This window comes from Schistocerca piceifrons, chromosome 9 (assembly GCF_021461385.2).
Source record: "Schistocerca piceifrons isolate TAMUIC-IGC-003096 chromosome 9, iqSchPice1.1, whole genome shotgun sequence".
NCBI lineage: Eukaryota > Metazoa > Arthropoda > Insecta > Orthoptera > Acrididae > Schistocerca > Schistocerca piceifrons.
In genome coordinates this window covers 27,554,631-27,572,523 of record NC_060146.1, presented here as the reverse complement: position 1 = coordinate 27,572,523, position 17,893 = coordinate 27,554,631, and the positions used below count along the sequence as shown (strand labels likewise).

Genomic DNA, 17,893 nt, shown 5'->3' with positions numbered 1-17,893 from the left:
TGGCTTCTTCTGCATTCGTAAATCGCATTGCCCACTCACGACGTATTCCTCGGATTGTCACACTCTAACTGGCTAGCAAGCCGCAATGCACTCGAGGGACGCGCAGCTGCACTGTAAACAAACATAACAACACAATACCTAGCAACTACCTATGTAGAATGGCACAAACAAGTGTCGATTTGGAAACTTTTCAAAATACGATATCTCGCAAACGACTCACACTAGAACCCTGCAACAGACATCATCGACATTTTAATTTACCCTACTTTCAGTCTGTTAATGTGAATAGGCATTGTTTCATTTAAAAAAGTGCATTTTTGCACAAAACTACACTTTCTAAGTATTATTACAATCTGTTTATTGGCCAACAATACGAGCCACTGAGTACCATTCAGTGAAAACCGCACATAAACAGCATTTTCCATTTCCGCAATATATGCGATGCAAGGTTTAGGTGATTCAATCTGTATATATATTTTCTTGTGACCGCGTGATGGCTCCATGACGTCTGGTTCAATGCGGATGCACTAATATCGTCCAGACTCCTACGGGAATCAATGATTTGCGAGCAAAGGGTTAATGGACGAGGGACGCCGCGTTGCAGCCTGCGGTGTGTTGGAAATCTCGGAAGTTAGGGGCCGTGTCCGGATGGGCGAAGCAGCTATGGCAGCCGTCCACGAGAAGCGGTAAATCCTGGGTCGAGTCCCGTCCGGCACAAATTTCCAACTTTCGCCGTTGCATTACCACAATGCCCTGGGCGGCTGGAAGTCAGCAGTTTCTCACCCACCCTTTCACTTTGCTTCCCATTCCTCTATTTCATATACGCTTCATATTAACTGAGCTGTCATCCAGAAAATTTCATCTCCAGCACTGACGATGTTGAGCATCAATGGAGAAAGTTCGAGAGATCAGTGGACATTACAGCCTTCTATCGAGACACACTGCGGCGCTGAAACAGAGCGCGTCACTGAGGGAGATGGCGCCGCGGTTTCTCATTTAAACTGTGGCAGACGGAAGGCGGGTCTGCGCTCCTCGGTTTCATGTCCACCGACGAGGGGCAGTTAGGTTTAATTAGTTCTACGTCCTAGGCGACTCAGAAGTTGAGTCGCATAGGGCTCAGAGCCATTTGCACCAAAATAAATGGATGCTAAATCACAGTAAGACACCGTTTTAAGAATTTTAGCACATTATTTAGCTAAAACTGTCATTTTCATGAGGCAGATCGGGCATACGATTAATGAGACTAAACATTAGAAATAATTAGGTGTTCAGACAGGCGGTAAGCTCTCATGGAGAGTCGCACTCAGGAACTGCTGTATGTACCACTACAGTAATATCTGCACTAAGTGATAATGCAACATGAAAAGAGGTCTAGTTTGTTTTATTATAATTCCCTTATGCCAGCCGGCCGTTGTGGCCGAGCGGTTCTAGGCGCATTAGTCCGGAACTGCGCTGCTGCTACGGTCGCAGGTTCGAATCCTGCCTCGCGCATGGACGTCTGTGACGTCATTAGATTAGTTACATTTAAGTAGTTCTAAGTCTATGGTACTGATGACCTCACATGTGCTCAGATCCATTCGAACCACTTTGAACCCTTATGACACACGGCATCATATTCTGGGATAACCCTGCCCATTCGCAAACGATGCCTCTGGCTCGGCAACGGAAGGTACGAGCGGAAGGTGGTGCAAATTGTGAATTGTTCTCTGAATAGAGGGTGTCCCAGGATGAACGACAAATACTCAGGGCTATGCCGGAACGATCATTCGAAGCAAAAAAGCTCGATAAACCTGGGCTCTGAAATGCACACCTTAAGAGCTACACTATGTGATCAAAAGTATGCGGACACATGACTGAAAATGACTTACAAGTTCGTGGCACACTCCATCGGTAATACTGGAATTCAATATCGTGTTGGTCCACCCTAAGCCTTGATGACAACTTCCGATCTCGCAGGCATACGTTCAGTCAGGTGCTGGAAGGTTTCTTGGGGAATGGCAGCCCATTCTTCACGGAGTGCTGCACTGAGGAGAGGTATCGATGTCGGTCGGCGAGGCCTGGCACGAAGTCAGCTTTCCAAAACATCCCAAAGGTGTTCTGTAGCGATCAGGACTGTGCAGGCCAGTCCATTACAGGGATGTTATTGTCGTGTAACCACTCCGCCACAGGCCGTGTATTATGAACAGATGCTCGATCGTGCTGAAAGATGCAATCATCATCCCCGAATTGCTCTTCAATAGCGGGAAGCAGGAAGGTGCTTAAAACATCAATGTAGGCCTGTGTTGTGATAGTGGCGCGCAAAACAACAAGGGGTGCAAGCCCCCTCCATCAAAAACACGACAACACCATAACACCACCACCTCCGAATTTTACCGTTGTCTCTACACACGCTGGCAGATGACGTTCACCGGGCACTCGCCACATTGTGTACCGTGATTCGTCACTCCACAGAACGTTTTTCCACAATGTTTACGCTCCTTACACCAAGCGAGGCGTCGTTTGGTATCTACCGCCGTGATGTGTGGCTTATGAGCAGCCGATCGACTATGAAACCCAAGTTTTCTCACCTCCCATCTAACTGTCATAGTATTTGCAGTGGATCCCGATGCAGTTTGGGATTTCTGTGCGACGGGCTAGATAGATGTCTGCCTATTACACTTTAGGACCCTTTTCAACTGTCGGCGGTCTCTGTCAGTCAACAGGCGAGGTCGGCCTGTACGCTTTTGTGCTGTACGTGTCCCTTCACGTTTCCACTTCACTGTCACATCGGAAACAGTGGACCTAGGGATGTTCAGGAGTGTGGAAATTTCGCGTACAGACGTATGACCCAAGTGACATCCAATCACCTGACCACGTTCGAAGTCCGTGAGTTCCGCGGAGCGCCCCATTCTGCTCTCTTACGATGTCTAAGGACTACTGAGGTCGCTGATATGGAGTACCTGGCAGTAGATGGCAGCACAATGCAGCTAATATGAAAAACGTATGTTTTCGGGGGAGTCCAGATACTTTTGATCACATAGTGTATGAGCTCCTGCGCAATAGGAGAGAAATGTTACACAGTAGCGAAGATGAACAAGTGCTCTTAGCTGTTAAAGTAAGCCTAGAGCCCTTGTTTACTAGGTTTGTTTTTGCTTAGAATCATCGTTCCTGTCATATCGCTGAGTACTTGTCGTTCCCACTGGGACATCCTGTATTTATTTTCTTTAACCAAAGAACACTAACTGGGGAAAAGTGTTCCATTGTTACTAAACTATCGTAAATTTTGTTATTCCAATTTATAGTGTATGCGCTAGATAATTACAATAATGAGGTCTCCAATGGTATGCCAAAACAAGTACAATATGTCCTGTTTTACACCTTATACTGACAATACCAGATTGTCGGGACCAGTTGAAAGGGTCCTGTAGCCACCATTCATTAGTCCGGTAGCCCATTTTCACTAGCATTTCACTTTCTTTTCCTTGTTTCTCTTTTCTCAAAACTCTCATAGTGGTGTGATTGAATGAATGTTGTGTGCCATTTTGCTAGAGGGTGGCGTAGTCTGCTGCAGAAAGTGTGCTATAGTCATACAGATTCAGCTGTACAGAATAGCCAACTCTCGTAGTGGTCAAATAGGCAAAGAGGTTTGCGCTACTTGTGAGAAATCCACCTGCGTTAGGTTGGTCGCGGAAATAGCATCTTTGTTGGATTTTCCGGGCCACGCGGAGCGTGGAGGAGGTGGAGAAGAAAAAGGGAGGCAGTCTGCCGCCGGTACGGGAAGCGTCCACAGCTGTGCTCCAGTCGAAGAAGGGTGAGTTAGACTGACCGCGTGGCGCGTTGTTACTTGGCGAGAGGAGAGTTGTTAGCTTTTGCTCTCGATTTTCAACTCTGAAAGATTTCTTTGCCTTGTCGCAGCAAGGAATGCAAAACTTTGGCAGATTTTTCTTTTAGTAAATTTCTATAGTAGGCTTGGATCCGCCAGAAGAACGCCACACAAAGGTGTCGATAAGACGTGAGCACTCGCCTTCAGCTGTGCCTGTATAAGCTTTTATTTTTCTAAATATTAATAGCTTTGCCTTCTCGTAAATTTTCCTTCCTTTATATATCTTTCGTCCGTGGGGAGCAGACCACGTGGTTGAACATTAGAGATTGTTGGGCTAACGTCATCACTAACAGTCCGATCTCATGTTTCTTTTAAAGAATGTTAACTGTTCATGCCTCCCCCCGTGAACCATGGACACTGCCGTTGGTGGGGAGGCTTGCGTGCCTCAGCGATACAGATAGCCATAGCATAGGTGCAAACGCAACGGAGGGGTATCTGTTGAGAGGCCAGACAAACGTGTGGTTCCTGAAGAGGGGCAGCAGCCTTTTGAGTGGTTGCAGGGGCAACAGTCTGGATGATTGACTGATCTGGCCTTGTAACACTAACCAAAACGGCCTTGCTGTGCTGGTACTGCGAACGGCTGAAAGCAAGGGGAAACTACAACCTGTGATGGTCAGTTGTCTCGTTATTAGTCAGTATCCACGTAACTAGTGTATGCACTTCTTTAGTGTGACCTACCACTGGTATTTTCCAAGCGTCAGTGAGGGAATTTCTCAAAATACGATACCTCGTAAGCGACTCGCAGTAGAGCCCTGCAACAAACGCCGCCCACCTTCTGATTTATCCTACTTTCAGTTTATTAATGTCAATAGGCAATGTTCCATTTAAAAGTGTATGTTTACGCAAAAAAACTGTTATCACACTTTCTAACAACGAGGGTCGTTCAATAAGTATTGCACCACATTTTTTTTCTCGGGACATATTTGATGTTAGAATTTGACGACAATATACTTCACCATGTCTGGTCTAAGTCCTAGTTTTCTACGTAGTCTCCATCACGTTCTATGGCCGTACGCCAGTTTTGTGGAAGGGCATCTGTTCCCTGCTGGCTGCAGGTCTTGTCCTGTTTTCACTGAATGACTGACACTCTCGTCACCTACAAAGTGTGTTCCCCATAGAGAAACCTTAAGCGGCCCAAAGAAACGGAAGTCCGAAGGTGCCAGGCCTGGACTGTAGGGCGGATGACCGTGGAGCTCTGTTTCTGCACTCCCTGAGGCTGAAACTTTCTTTACCCATCGCCCAACTGTACACCTGTCCACTGCAACACTGCCATACAGTGCGCACAAACGTTTATGGATGTTCACTACGGTTTGTTTTTTTGCACGCAAGAATTCAGTAACAGCATGCTGCTTGTAACGTGAGTCGTATTAGACACCATTTTGACACTGAACTACGGCTCTGCCATCTGCCAGAACGGTTCGAAACTTCACCGGCGCACAGATCAAATATCATACGTGAAGCACCAACAAGGACGTTTGTCTATGCATATTAATGGCTTTTTAAAAAATGTGGGGCATTACGTACTGAACGACCCTCATATTAACACAAACTGATGGTTGGCTAACAATGTCAGGCCCTGATTACCAACATTTGGGTCATTCACTCTGTATCTGACGTATTGATGACCTGCAGATAATATGTAATTTTTACGTTCTCTGATTAGCTGCTAAAAGTAATGTTTCTACAAGACATTTAGAACAATTTCACCGTTCTTTCTACCCGCCCTAACCTCTTGTGTCTCTCTCAGTATGTAGTTGGTAAGTTGACTACTGCACAGACCAGGACATTTACGCGAAATTTTTTGCCGGTTCCCTTTCAAATCTCCCACCAGCACAGCTGCTCAGGCACGGGTCTATAAAAGCATAACATGACCATGTTTGATACGCCTTTAACACTAATCTTCTCCCAAATCGATTTACATTACAAATCTGTTGCAACCTCATTAGTCGTTAACCTATCTTTGCAGTATACATACCAATTTAGAATTTTATTGCTGTTATCATCTGGCTCAACAAGATTTCTGTCCATAGTTCTATGTGGCCATTGTAACCATTTATGAGCTAGACTAGTTCTGAACCCTTCCGTAGACCCTTGAAACGCCTGATAAATCACGCAGGGCTAACATGTAATCAGGATTGTGGAAAGGGCCAAGGGAGTTGCGGTCGGATTCATTTCACAATTGTAATTTATCATCATTTAGTTCACAAATACACATTTTAAAGAAGGGCTCCAAACAGATGCTTTAGAATAAGTTCAATTTCGAAAAGACATGACACACAGTTAAATTTATGAATAAGATAAATCGTATACATATATGAGATGAGAATGCGGAGTGGTTGAACGCTGCCGGATTTAATCTTCAAAATTCCAAATATGCTATGATGATTACTGAAGGCAGAAGGCCACAATGTTTTAAGATGCTAACAGGGCTGATGGCCCACAAGGTGCACAGAAAGAGACAAACAATCGCAATAAGGTGGCTGAAGGCCGCAAAGTTAAATTCTGCAAATTAAGGAAATATGTATTGCAACAATCTTTAGAACAATGCATTAAGTTGAAAAATTTCCTTTTGCGACACCGACGGCGGAAGGCCCAGAAAAACTTGTAAAATCTTTCAGAGAAAATTACAATAACCTTTCAAGAGCAGAAGGCGATAATGTTTGGACTTGAAGGAAACTCCGAGAACATGTTTCCAGGGCTGAAGGCCCACAACTAACCTTGCCATATTAAAAATATAGAATACAGTAAAATTAGAACAACATTAAGACTGCCAAAAGGACGATTAAGGGAACGGCACTCAGGAGTGTCCAGTGGGTCGGTCTGGCCTCGTCCACTTAGGCAGGACAGGTGGTGAGTCCATCTACACTTAATTCGTGCGAACCCAACCAAGGGACAGTCATGGACCGACCGACCAACCGCTTGTTTGCCACGACGGAGTACACGAGAATTCAAGGCCCCCCCAAAAAATTTACAAGTATTACTCTCCCCAAACCAACGCGTATGTGAACTGAAATGCCAAAACTACACACCATGTTGGGCAGCAACAATAGGCGAGGAAATGACACTGCCTAAAAACTACGTTAGCGGCCAGGGCAGGTAACCAGAACACTAACGGCCACAAAGCAGAAAATTCCGCTGGTGCATTTGACTATGGATAAATTAATTTCATCAGTTCCACCTGACGGCCGCTATCTCAAACACTTCACTCGTTGTTGCTCACAGGAAAACCTTCCCAACAGCGAACCACCGAAACGAGCCACACAACACAAATAGACGTGGCTTGGGTAGTTGAAACCCCTACTCAACGTTGACGTCCTGGGTCGGTGAGCCACGAAGCTCGTAGCGATCGGACAGCTCCACACACGCTCCGACACTGCTCAGGGACCGCCAGCGGACCCAGCTGACTGCACCGCGTGGAGATATCCTCCCTGGTCCACAGCAACTGACCGACTCACTGCCAGTATGCCGACAACATTTCAAACAAGTTATCGGCTGCTCCAACCCGACTGCACCAGTGCCCCATTACAGCTCCCCGACTGGCAGGACCGGACTGCGCTCCATACGCGTCGCAACTGACTGGCAGACCCTGGCTCCCGACCCCAACTCGCAACCCGAACTGCCCTGCTGGCACCTTCCAGCTGACTGGACGACGGCCGACAACCGGTAAGTAATAGCAGTCGAGCAAAGATACTACGAGAGGGAAGACATCGATACGCGCTGCTAGCGCCCCTCACGGTCAGGCAAATCAGCAACTCAGTGACAGTAGTAATTTAAATTAACGTAGTGAGGTGGAAAAACAGGGTGTAAATACGTGATGGCGGGAACACGAGCCACACAGGGATCAACCCTACTGTGCTTAACTACACTCCTGGAAATTGAAATAAGAACACCGTGAATTCATTGTCTCAGGAAGGGGAAACTTTATTGACACATTCCTGGGGTCAGATACATCACATGATCACACTGACAGAACCACAGGCACATAGACACAGGCAACAGAGCATGCACAATGTCGGCACTAGTACAGTGTATATCCACCTTTCGCAGCAATGCAGGCTGCTATTCTCCCATGGAGACGATCGTAGAGATGCTGGATGTAGTCCTGTGGAACGGCTTGCCATGCCATTTCCACCTGGCGCCTCAGTTGGACCAGCGTTCGTGCTGGACGTGCAGACCGCATGAGACGACGCTTCATCCAGTCCCAAACATGCTCAATGGGGGACAGATCCGGAGATCTTGCTGGTCAGGGTAGTTGACTTACACCTTCTAGAGCACGTTGGGTGGCACGGGATACATGCGGATGTGCATTGTCCTGTTGGAACAGCAAGTTCCCTTGCCAGTCTAGGAATGGTAGAACGATGGGTTCGATGACGGTTTGGATGTACCGTGCACTATTCAGTGTCCCCTCGACGATCACCAGTGGTGTACGGCCAGTGTAGGAGATCGCTCCCCACACCATGATGCCGGGTGTTGGCCCTGTGTGCCTCGGTCGTATGCAGTCCTGATTGTGGCGCTCACCTGCACGGCGCCAAACACGCATACGACCATCATTGGCACCAAGGCAGAAGCGACTCTCATCGCTGAAGACGACACGTCTCCATTCGTCCCTCCATTCACGCCTGTCGCGACACCACTGGAGGCGGGCTGCACGATGTTGGGGCGTGAGCGGAAGACGGCCTAACGGTGTGCGGGACCGTAGCCCAGCTTCATGGAGACGGTTGCGAATGGTCCTCGCCGATACCCCAGGAGCAACAGTGTCCCTAATTTGCTGGGAAGTGGCGGTGCGGTCCCCTACGGCACTGCGTAGGATCCTACGGTCTTGGCGTGCGTCGCTGCGGTCCGGTCCCAGGTCGACGGGCACGTGCACCTTCCGCCGACCACTGGCGACAACATCGATGTACTGTGGAGAACTCACGCCCCACGTGTTGAGCAATTCGGCGGTACGTCCACCCGGCCTCCCGCATGCCCACTATACGCCCTCGCTCAAAGTCCGTCAACTGCACATACGGTTCACGTCCACGCTGTCGCGGCATGCTACCAGTGTTAAAGACTGCGATGGAGCTCCGTATGCCACGGCAAACTGGCTGACACTGACGGCGGCTAGCGCCATTCGACGGCCAACACCGCGGTTCCTGGTGTGTCCGCTGTGCCGTGCGTGTGATCATTGCTTGTACAGCCCTCTCGCAGTGTCCGGAGCAAGTATGGTGGGTCTGACACACCGGTGTCAATGTGTTCTTTTTTCCATTTCCAGGAGTGTATTACTGTATTAATTACTTCTATGATCTGCCGTGATGAATGCTGCTCTGTTTATTTAGTATGAGTGGCATTCTTCCCTGACTGAAATCAGAACGCATCTTGTCGAGCCTGTAGAGGGCTTTCTCTATCCTAAAAGAAAGCCCACGTGCATGTCGCGTGTATTCCACTACTCTAGTAGCTGTCTCCTGCATGTAGTGCACGCCTGACGTACTAAGGTAGATGCTACAGTTCTCCACCCGGGAACAGGTTAAACTTTTAAATCTCCTCCCGACACCATCGTCAACACAACGTGGCGTGAGCCGGACGTACTGTGATGCACAAACAGGGGTTCAGAAATTTGCCTAAGGAAAAGCAAAATTCGTATAACAGACGACGAAAGTTGCCTTCATATGTAAGAGCCAGAACGTATGCAACAGTCAAGTGTTTAGGGTTCGAAGATTAACCCAAACCAATGAAAGTGGTGTGACTGCAATGCGCTTTAGTGAACGTGATGGCTTGTTCCTTAGGTTACACTGGACTTGCTCTAAAGGAATGGTCAGCAACATTTTAACTGGTAAGGACCATATAGCTCGAAAATGAAATAAAGACGGGCGGTATTCGTTAATAACTTTGTTTGGCTGTAACTATCTCTATGATATTAAAAATGCAAAAACATAACTTACTTTTAAATTTTATTCACTAAGTGCTGCCATTAATAGAAATTATTTGCTCAGAAAACCGTTTCAACTCTTCAAAGTTAGATGGCAGACTGTCACGAAATTGAACAGGATCACCGACTTCACAGACGGAGTTTTTCAGAGTGTCACTAGACTGAAGATCAGTCACATCCATTTGTAGATTACTCGGTAAGTTCTCAGTACACATGAAAAAGGGCGTGCAAAATTCTTGAGGTTGCCAGAAATGTTCTCGAACTCACAAAATCTCTCGTTGAACTGGTTTTGTAGCTGCATTAAAATGCATTTCATTTTACTGTTTTTCCATAGGGAATTTATTCCAAGTCGCTAAACATTATTTTTAAGATTTGGGAATTGTCCCAACTTTCCGTCGTCAAAATGTTTTATGCAGAGCTTGTTTTTTTATTCGGAATGCCTCTGCACTTGTATGCATATCAGATATTAATTTGTGTTTTAGTTGAAGCCCCATATTCAGCATATTTAACTCATCAGTTAAATCTGTCAAAAATCCAAAGACAATCAAACACTAGAGGCGTGTAAGTTCTGGAACACATTTGCCTTTTTTTGTCATAAATGTCCTGATTTCTTTTCTGAGGTCAACTGGCGGTGTATCAACCCAGTTTTTTCTGAGGAAGTTTGCAGTTGGTATAACGATGTTCGTTATTTCTTTGGATGCAAAAATTTTACTGAATAATGTTTCTCCGTGGAGAGTACAATTGAAAAATAAGGGGATACCTCAACCTGTGTCTGTCACTTTAGTTTTATTTCTGCTTCCATCAGCTGTAACGCAAATCAGTTTTAAACGTAATACCTGCATTGACACTAACACTTGTTCTGAGTGGCAAAATAAATTTTCCCCTGCAGTCATTCTTTCCAAACTGTGTATGTGAAAAAATTCCTGAAATAATTTAAGTTGTAATCAGTACCGGAAACAAATATTAGTAGCTCCGCAGTATCTGAAATATCATAATTTCCATAGATAGATTGAGAGAACCGTTCAAATAATCGCGCCTTTTGCTGAAGTTGTTGAAACAAATTAGTGCCCAGATGTTCCGTACTCTGGCAGCACGCTCTGGCTGACAGACAGATATTTCCAGTTTTTTCTATCTTTTTTGCCGTTAAGCACGCTGTTTCACTACTTCGCTGTCAGCAACGATCGGCCATACTTGGCAAGTATTTCGGTTGCATTTAAAGTCGCACTTACACTCACTCGTTACTTTGAACTTTAAGCTTAAAAACATTCTGTTAGCTTTTTAAAGGAGACTGTAGTGCGTTAATTTTATTTTTTCACCAATCACCCACAAGACATTCAAACTTCACTTTATGATCGCTGTCGTCCTGTCGTTCCAGGTCATATTCGTATGAACAGCAATAGTGTTTTGATTTATTAAGCACTTGGTTTTCATTCACAATTAATAAATAAGTATAAATATATACATGCATTTTTAAGCATTCTATTTTCTTCCAGTGACTTTTAAGAAAAATTTTAAGCGATGTATGATAGTTACTAAGCTTATAATCCGGAGTAAAGGCTGCAGTAACGGAAGTGTTATTGTGTTGCGAACATGCTGTTAAGCCTTGTGAACTCAACGCGTCAAACAAAAAAACTCTGAAACTTAGTGAGATTCGAAGCAGTTATTAGTTTGGTCGCGCGCCGTGCATACACCGTAAGCCGTTTACTTGGATCGGTCGGCAGAGTCACTCGCATTTCAGATTTATTGCGAAACTAAAGTAATTCCGAACGATGAGACCTCTTTATAAAACAGTCGTTGGCGAGACCACTGCTTTAGGGGATCTGAGAACAATTAACGCTGAATAGCATGCTACAATTTAGTTGCCACAGGTCATATAAAACGATTATTTTCCAGGTTCCGATTCCATAATTGGTTTGAACGCATTAGAAAGTTTAGGTGTAAAGGCAAGTACTCTGAGAAACGATAAAAGGATATGTTTAGAATATGTTTTTCTTGCTGTATGTTTTGCATAGACGTAGACGCAGCCCATGTAGTAGGCCAGTCTGAGGGGTAACCTACTTAGAGAATGTCAAACGGTCAACGGACATGCAACTAGGTAGTTGTGTGTCATTCAATTCCTACTAGCACGTGCACAACAACGGAGCTTTGTAAACGTTTCAGAAACAAAGAAAAACTCACCAATCATCAGCAGACGTCACTGCAGTTAGAATATCCTGAAGAGCGGACATGCTGGAAAAGAAAACAAAAAATAGGATATGTCAACACATGAATGCCCAGTTACATTACTGAATTACAATTTTTTATGATTTCAACTCTGGATACCACTTCCAGTTTCATCACAAGCTCATGCACGGAAATATCCACACATACACACACACACACACACACACACACACACACACAAACGCACACACATGCACACGGACATTAATGAGCCGAACGTTAATAGCGTACAATATAGCAGCTATTCGGCAAGTCTTTGGTTGGTTTCTGGAGAAGCGAGGTAAACAGATGTGCACGCGCAGGTCACTCGACTCCCGTAAGTTAGCGGCTGGTGGTTTGGGATCCCGGAACTGACAACCGGTAGCGTCCCAGATGTGTCCTGTGGGGTTCGAATCAGCCAAATTTCACGCTCGTCGAACCACTTCGCTCGCCCGACCACTGTAACATGATCCTGGCCTCGAGTCACGGTTAGTTATCCTACTGGAAGAAGCCTTCGCACTGGGAAAAACATGAAGCATGAAGGGACGCGTGTGGTCTGTAATAATATTCAGGAGGCTCAAAAGTGCTAAGGAGCTTTCCAGTCTATCGTAGGCCCCATGAGGTCCAAGCGAAGGCCCCTTTAGCATAATACTTTCTCCACAGGCCCACATGCAGTGGACGTTCCTAGCAGCTCTTCGTCTGGTTGATGCCTTACCCAGACACGACCACTGGGAAACATGATTCATCCAACCTGTCGAAGAGGTCACGTTGATCCACTGTCTAATATTGATAATGCTGTGTCCAGCGCAATCGTAAATGATTGTGTCACTGGGCTGACATCCGAGCAGGTAGGTATCACATGCTGTTGGTCACAATGATCAAATGTGTGTGCCAAGCGGTAGACTCTGATCGGAGCAGATGGGAATGACTTGCTGCTGGTCACAATCTTGCACCGTGTGTGCCGAGCGGAGGGCTCTGATCAGAGTAGGTGGGGATCACCTACAGCTGAACACAATGGTCAACTGTGTGTGCCAAACTGTGGACTCTGATCGGAGTAGTTGGGCCGAGCGTTGGGCTCTGATCAGAGTAGGTGGGGATCACCTGCAGCTGGTCACAATGGTCAACTGTGTGTGCCAAACTGTGGACACTGATCGGAGTAGTTGGGTCGAGTGTTGGGCTCTGATAGGAGCAGGTAGGAATCACCAGCTGCTGGACACAATGTTCAACCAGGTGTGCCGAGTGGTGGACTCTAACCAGTGCAGGTGCGGATCACCTGCAGCTGGTCACAATCTTAAACCCTGTGTGGCCAGAGGTGGACTCTGATCAGACTAGCTGGAGATCAGCTGCTGCTGGCCACAATGGTCAATTGTGTATGCCGAGCGGTGGGCTCTGATCGGAACAGGTGGGAATCACCTAAAGCTGGACATAATGGTCAACCATGTGTGCCGAGCAGTATTCTCTGATCAGAACAGGTGGGCATCACCTGCTGCTGGTCACAATGTTCAACCGTGTATGCCGAGCAGTCGACTCTAATCAGAGCAAGTGTCAATCTCCTGCTGCTGGTCGCAATCTTGCACCGTGTGTGCCGAGCGCTGGGCTCTGATCTGAGCAGTTGGGAATCACCTGCTTCTGGTCACAATGGTCAACCGTGTATGCCGAGCGGTGTATGCTGAACAGAGCAGGTGGGAATCACCTGATGCTCGCCACAATCTTCAACCATGAATGCCGAGCGGTAGGCTCTGATTGTAGTAGGTGGGGATCACCTGCTGCTTGTCACAATGGCCAACCAAGTGTGCTGAGCGGTGGGCTCTGATTGGAAGAGGTGGGGATCATGTGCTGCTGGTCACAATGGTTAACCATGTGTGCTGAGCTATGGACTCTGATTGTAGTAGGTGGAGATCATCTGCTGCTGGTCACAATGTTCTACCGGGTAAGCCGAGCTGAGGACACTGATTGGAGAAGGTGGGAATCACCTGGTGCTGGTCACAATCTTTAACCATGTGTGCCGAGTGGTTGGCTCTGATCAGAGCAGGTGGGAATCACCTGCCACTGGTCACGATGTTCAACCGTGTGTACCAAACTTTTACACTCTGATCGGAACAGGTGGGGATGACCTGCCACTTGTCACAATAGACAACCATGTGTGCCGAGCGATGGCCTCTGATCGGAGCCGATGGGAATCACCTGCTGCTGGTCACAATCCTCAACCGTGTGTCCCGAGCGGTGGGCTATGATCAGAGTGGGTGGGGATCACCTGCTGCTGGTCACAATGGTCAACCATGTGTGCCGAGCTATGGACTCTGATCGTAGTAGGTGGAGATCACCTGCTGCTGGTCACAATGTTCTACCGAGTGTGCCGAGCGGAGGACTCTGATTGGAGCAGGTGTGAATCACCTGCTGCTGGTCACAATCTTCAACTGTGTGTGCCAGGTGGTAAACTCTGATTGGAGCATGTGGGAATCACCTGCTGCTGGTCAAAATCTTCAACCGTGTTGCCGAACAGTGGGCTCTGATCGGAGTAGGTGGGTATCACCTGCTACTGGTCATAATGTTCAACCGTGTGTACCAAACTTCTATGCTCTGATCAGAACAGGTGGGGATCACCTGCTGCTGGTCACAGTCTTAAACCGTGGGTGCTAAAGGATGGGCTCTGATCGGAGTAGGTGGGGATCACATGCTGCTAGTCACAATGGTCAACAGTGTGTGCCAATTGGTGGACTCAGATTGGAGCAGGTGTGAATCACCTGCTGCTGGTCACAATGTTCAACCATGTATACTGAGCAGTGTACTCAGATTGGAGCAGGTGTCAATCTCCTGCTGCTGGTCACAATCTACAACCGTGAGTGCCGGGGACTGGGCTCTGATCTGAGTAGTTTGGGATCACCAGCTGCTGGTCACAAAGGTCAAGAGTATGTCCCAAGCAGTGGGCACTGATCGGAGCAGGAGGGAATCACATGCTGCTGGTCACAATGTTCAACCGTGTGTGCTGAGTGGTGGACTCTAATCAGTGCAGGTGGAGATCACCTGCAGCTGGTCACAATCTTAAACCCTGTGTGGCCAGAGGTGGACTCCGATCGGAGTAGCTGGAATCACCTGCTGCTGGCCACAATGGTCAATCGTGTATGCTGAGTGGTGGGCTCTGATCAGAACAGGTGGGGATCACTTGCTGCTGGTCACAGTGGTCAACAATGAGTGCCAAACTGTGGACTCTGTTCGGAGTATTTGGGGATCACCTGCTGCTGGTTACAATGTTCAACTGTGTGTGCCGAAGGATGACCTCAGATCGGAGCAGGTGGGAATCACCAGCTGCTAGTCACAATCTTGAACTGTGTGTGCCGAGGGTGGGCTCTGATCGGAGTAGGTTGGGATCACCTGCCGCAGGTCAAAATGATCATCCATGTGTGCCGAACGGTGGGCTCTGATCAGAACATGTAGTGACCACCTGCTGCTGGTCACAATGGGCAACTGTGTCTGCCAATCCGAGGGCTCTGATCGGAACAGGTGGCGATCACCTGCTGCTTGTCACAATGGTCAATCGTGTGTGCCGAGCTGTAAACTCTGATCCTAGTAGGTGGGGATCACCTGCTGCTTGTCACAATGTTCAACTGTGTGTGCCGAGCAGTGGGTTCTGATCAGAGGGGGTGGGGATCACCTGCTGCTAGACACAATGTTCAACCATTTGTTCCTTGTGGTGGACTCTGATCGGAGCAGATGGGAATCACCTTCTGCTGGTCACAGTGTCCAACCATGTGTGCCAAGCTGTGGACTCTGTTCAGAGTAGTTGGGGATCACCTGTTGCAGGTCACAATGTTCAACTGTGTAAGCCGAAGGATGGGCTCAGATTGGAGCAGGAGGGAATCACCTGCTGCTGGTTAGAATGGTCAATCGTGTGTGCCGAGTGGTGGACTCTGATTGGAGTAGCTGGAGATCACCAGCTGCTGGTCACAATGGTCAACTGTGTGTGCCGAAGCATGGACTCAGATCGGAGCAGGTGGGAATCACCAACTGCTAGTCGCAATCTTGAACTGTGTGAGCCGAGGGATGGGCTCTGTTCAGAGTAGGTTGTGATCACCAGCCGCAGGTCACTGTGGTCAACCGTGTGTGCTGAGCGGTGGGCTCTGATCAGAGCAGGTAGAGATCACCTACTGCTGATCAGAATGTTGAACCGTGTGTGCCGATCAGTGGACTCTGATCAGAGCAGGAGGGAATCACCTGCTGCTAGTCACAATTTACAACTGTGTGTGAAGAGCGGTGGGCTCTGATCGCAGCAGATGGCAATCACCTGCTGCTGGTCACAATGGTCAACCGTGTGTGCTGAGTGGTGGAGTCTGATCAGAGAAGGTGGGAATCACCTGCTGCTGGTTACTATATTGGACAGTGTGTGCTGAGGTGTGGTATTGGACCGGAGTAGGTGGGGATCACCTGCTGCTGGTCAAAATGGTCAACCATGCGTGCCGAGCGGTGGGCTCTGATCAGAACAGGTGGGGATCACCAGCGGCATGTCATAATGCTCAACGGTGTGTACCGAGCTGTGGACTCTGATCAGACCAGGTGGGAATCACCAGCTGCTGGTCACAATATTCAACCGTGTGTGCCGAGTGGTGGGATCTGATTAGGGTAGATGGAGATCACCTGTGACTGGTCAGAATGGTCAATTGTAAGTGCCGAGAGGTGGGCTCTGATTGGAACATTTGGGGGTCACCTAGTGCTGGACACAATGGTCAACCATGTGTGCCGAGCGGTCTTCTCTGATCGGAGCAGCTGGGAATCACCTGTTGCTGGTTACAATGTTGAACAGTGTGTGCCGAGGTGTGGTATCTGATCGGAGTAGGTGGGGATCACCTGCTTCTGGTCACAATGACCAACCGTGTGTGCCAAGAAGTGGGCTCTGATCGGAGTAGGTGGGGAACACCTGCTGCTGGTCAGAATGGACAACCGTGTGTGCCGAGCAGTGGAGTCTGATCAGAACATGTGGGAATAAACTGCTGCTGGTTACAATGCTGAACAATGTGTGCTGAGGTGTGGGGGCAGATCGGAGTAGGTGGTGATAAACTGCTGCTTGTCAAAATGGTGAACCGTGCGTGCCGAGTGGTGGGCTCTGATCAGACAAGATGGGAATCACCAGCTGCTGGACACAATGTTCAACCGGTTGTGCCAAGCGGTGACCTCTGGTCGGGGTAGGGGGGATCACCTGCTGCATGTCAGAATGGTCAATCGTATGTGCCGAGATATGGACTCTGATCGGAACATTTTGCGATCACCAAGTGCTGGACACAATGGTCAACCATGTGCGCCGAGTGGTCTCCTGTGATAGGTACATGTGGGAATCAACTGCTGCTGGTCACAATATTAAACCGTGTGTGCCGAGCGGTGGGCTATGATCGGAGCAGGTGGGAATCACCTCCTGCTGGCCACAATGTTTAACCGTGTATGCAGAGCAGTGGACTCTGGTCGGAGCAGGTAGAATCACCTGGTCACAATCTTCAACCGTGTGTGCCGAGCAATGGGCTCTGATTGGAGTAGGTTGGGATCACCTGCTGCTGGTCAGAACGGTCAATTGTTGGTGCCGAGTGGTGGGATCTAATCGGAACAGGTGGGGATCACCTGCTTCTGGTCACAATGTTCAACTGTGTGTGCCGAGCAGTGGATTCTGATTGTAGCAGGTGGGAATCACCTGCTGCTCGTCAAAATATTCAACCGTGTGTGCCGAGCGGTGGGCTCTGATCGGAGTAGGTGGGATCCCCTGCTTCAGGTCACAATGTTCAACCATGTGTGCCGAGTGGTGGGCGCTGATCAGAACAGGTGGGGATTACCTGCTGCTGGTATCAATGAACAACTGTGAGTGCCAAGAGGTGTGCTCTAATCAGAGTAGTTTGGGTCACCTGTTGATGTTCACAATGGTCAATCCTTGGTGCCGAGCGTTG

The 17,893-nt window shown here is 48.0% G+C and overlaps 1 protein-coding gene across 1 annotated transcript in view; it reads right to left on the bottom strand.

The window, feature by feature from the left end:
• Window positions 1–17,893, bottom strand: part of LOC124717248 — a 105,503-nt gene that overhangs the window by 54,183 nt on the left and 33,427 nt on the right. Inside the window, exon 2 of the mRNA XM_047244049.1 lies at window positions 11,946–11,996. Within this exon, the coding sequence (XP_047100005.1) occupies window positions 11,946–11,995 (50 nt within the window). The 5' untranslated portion in view covers window position 11,996. The remainder of the gene's footprint in view (window positions 1–11,945; window positions 11,997–17,893) is intronic.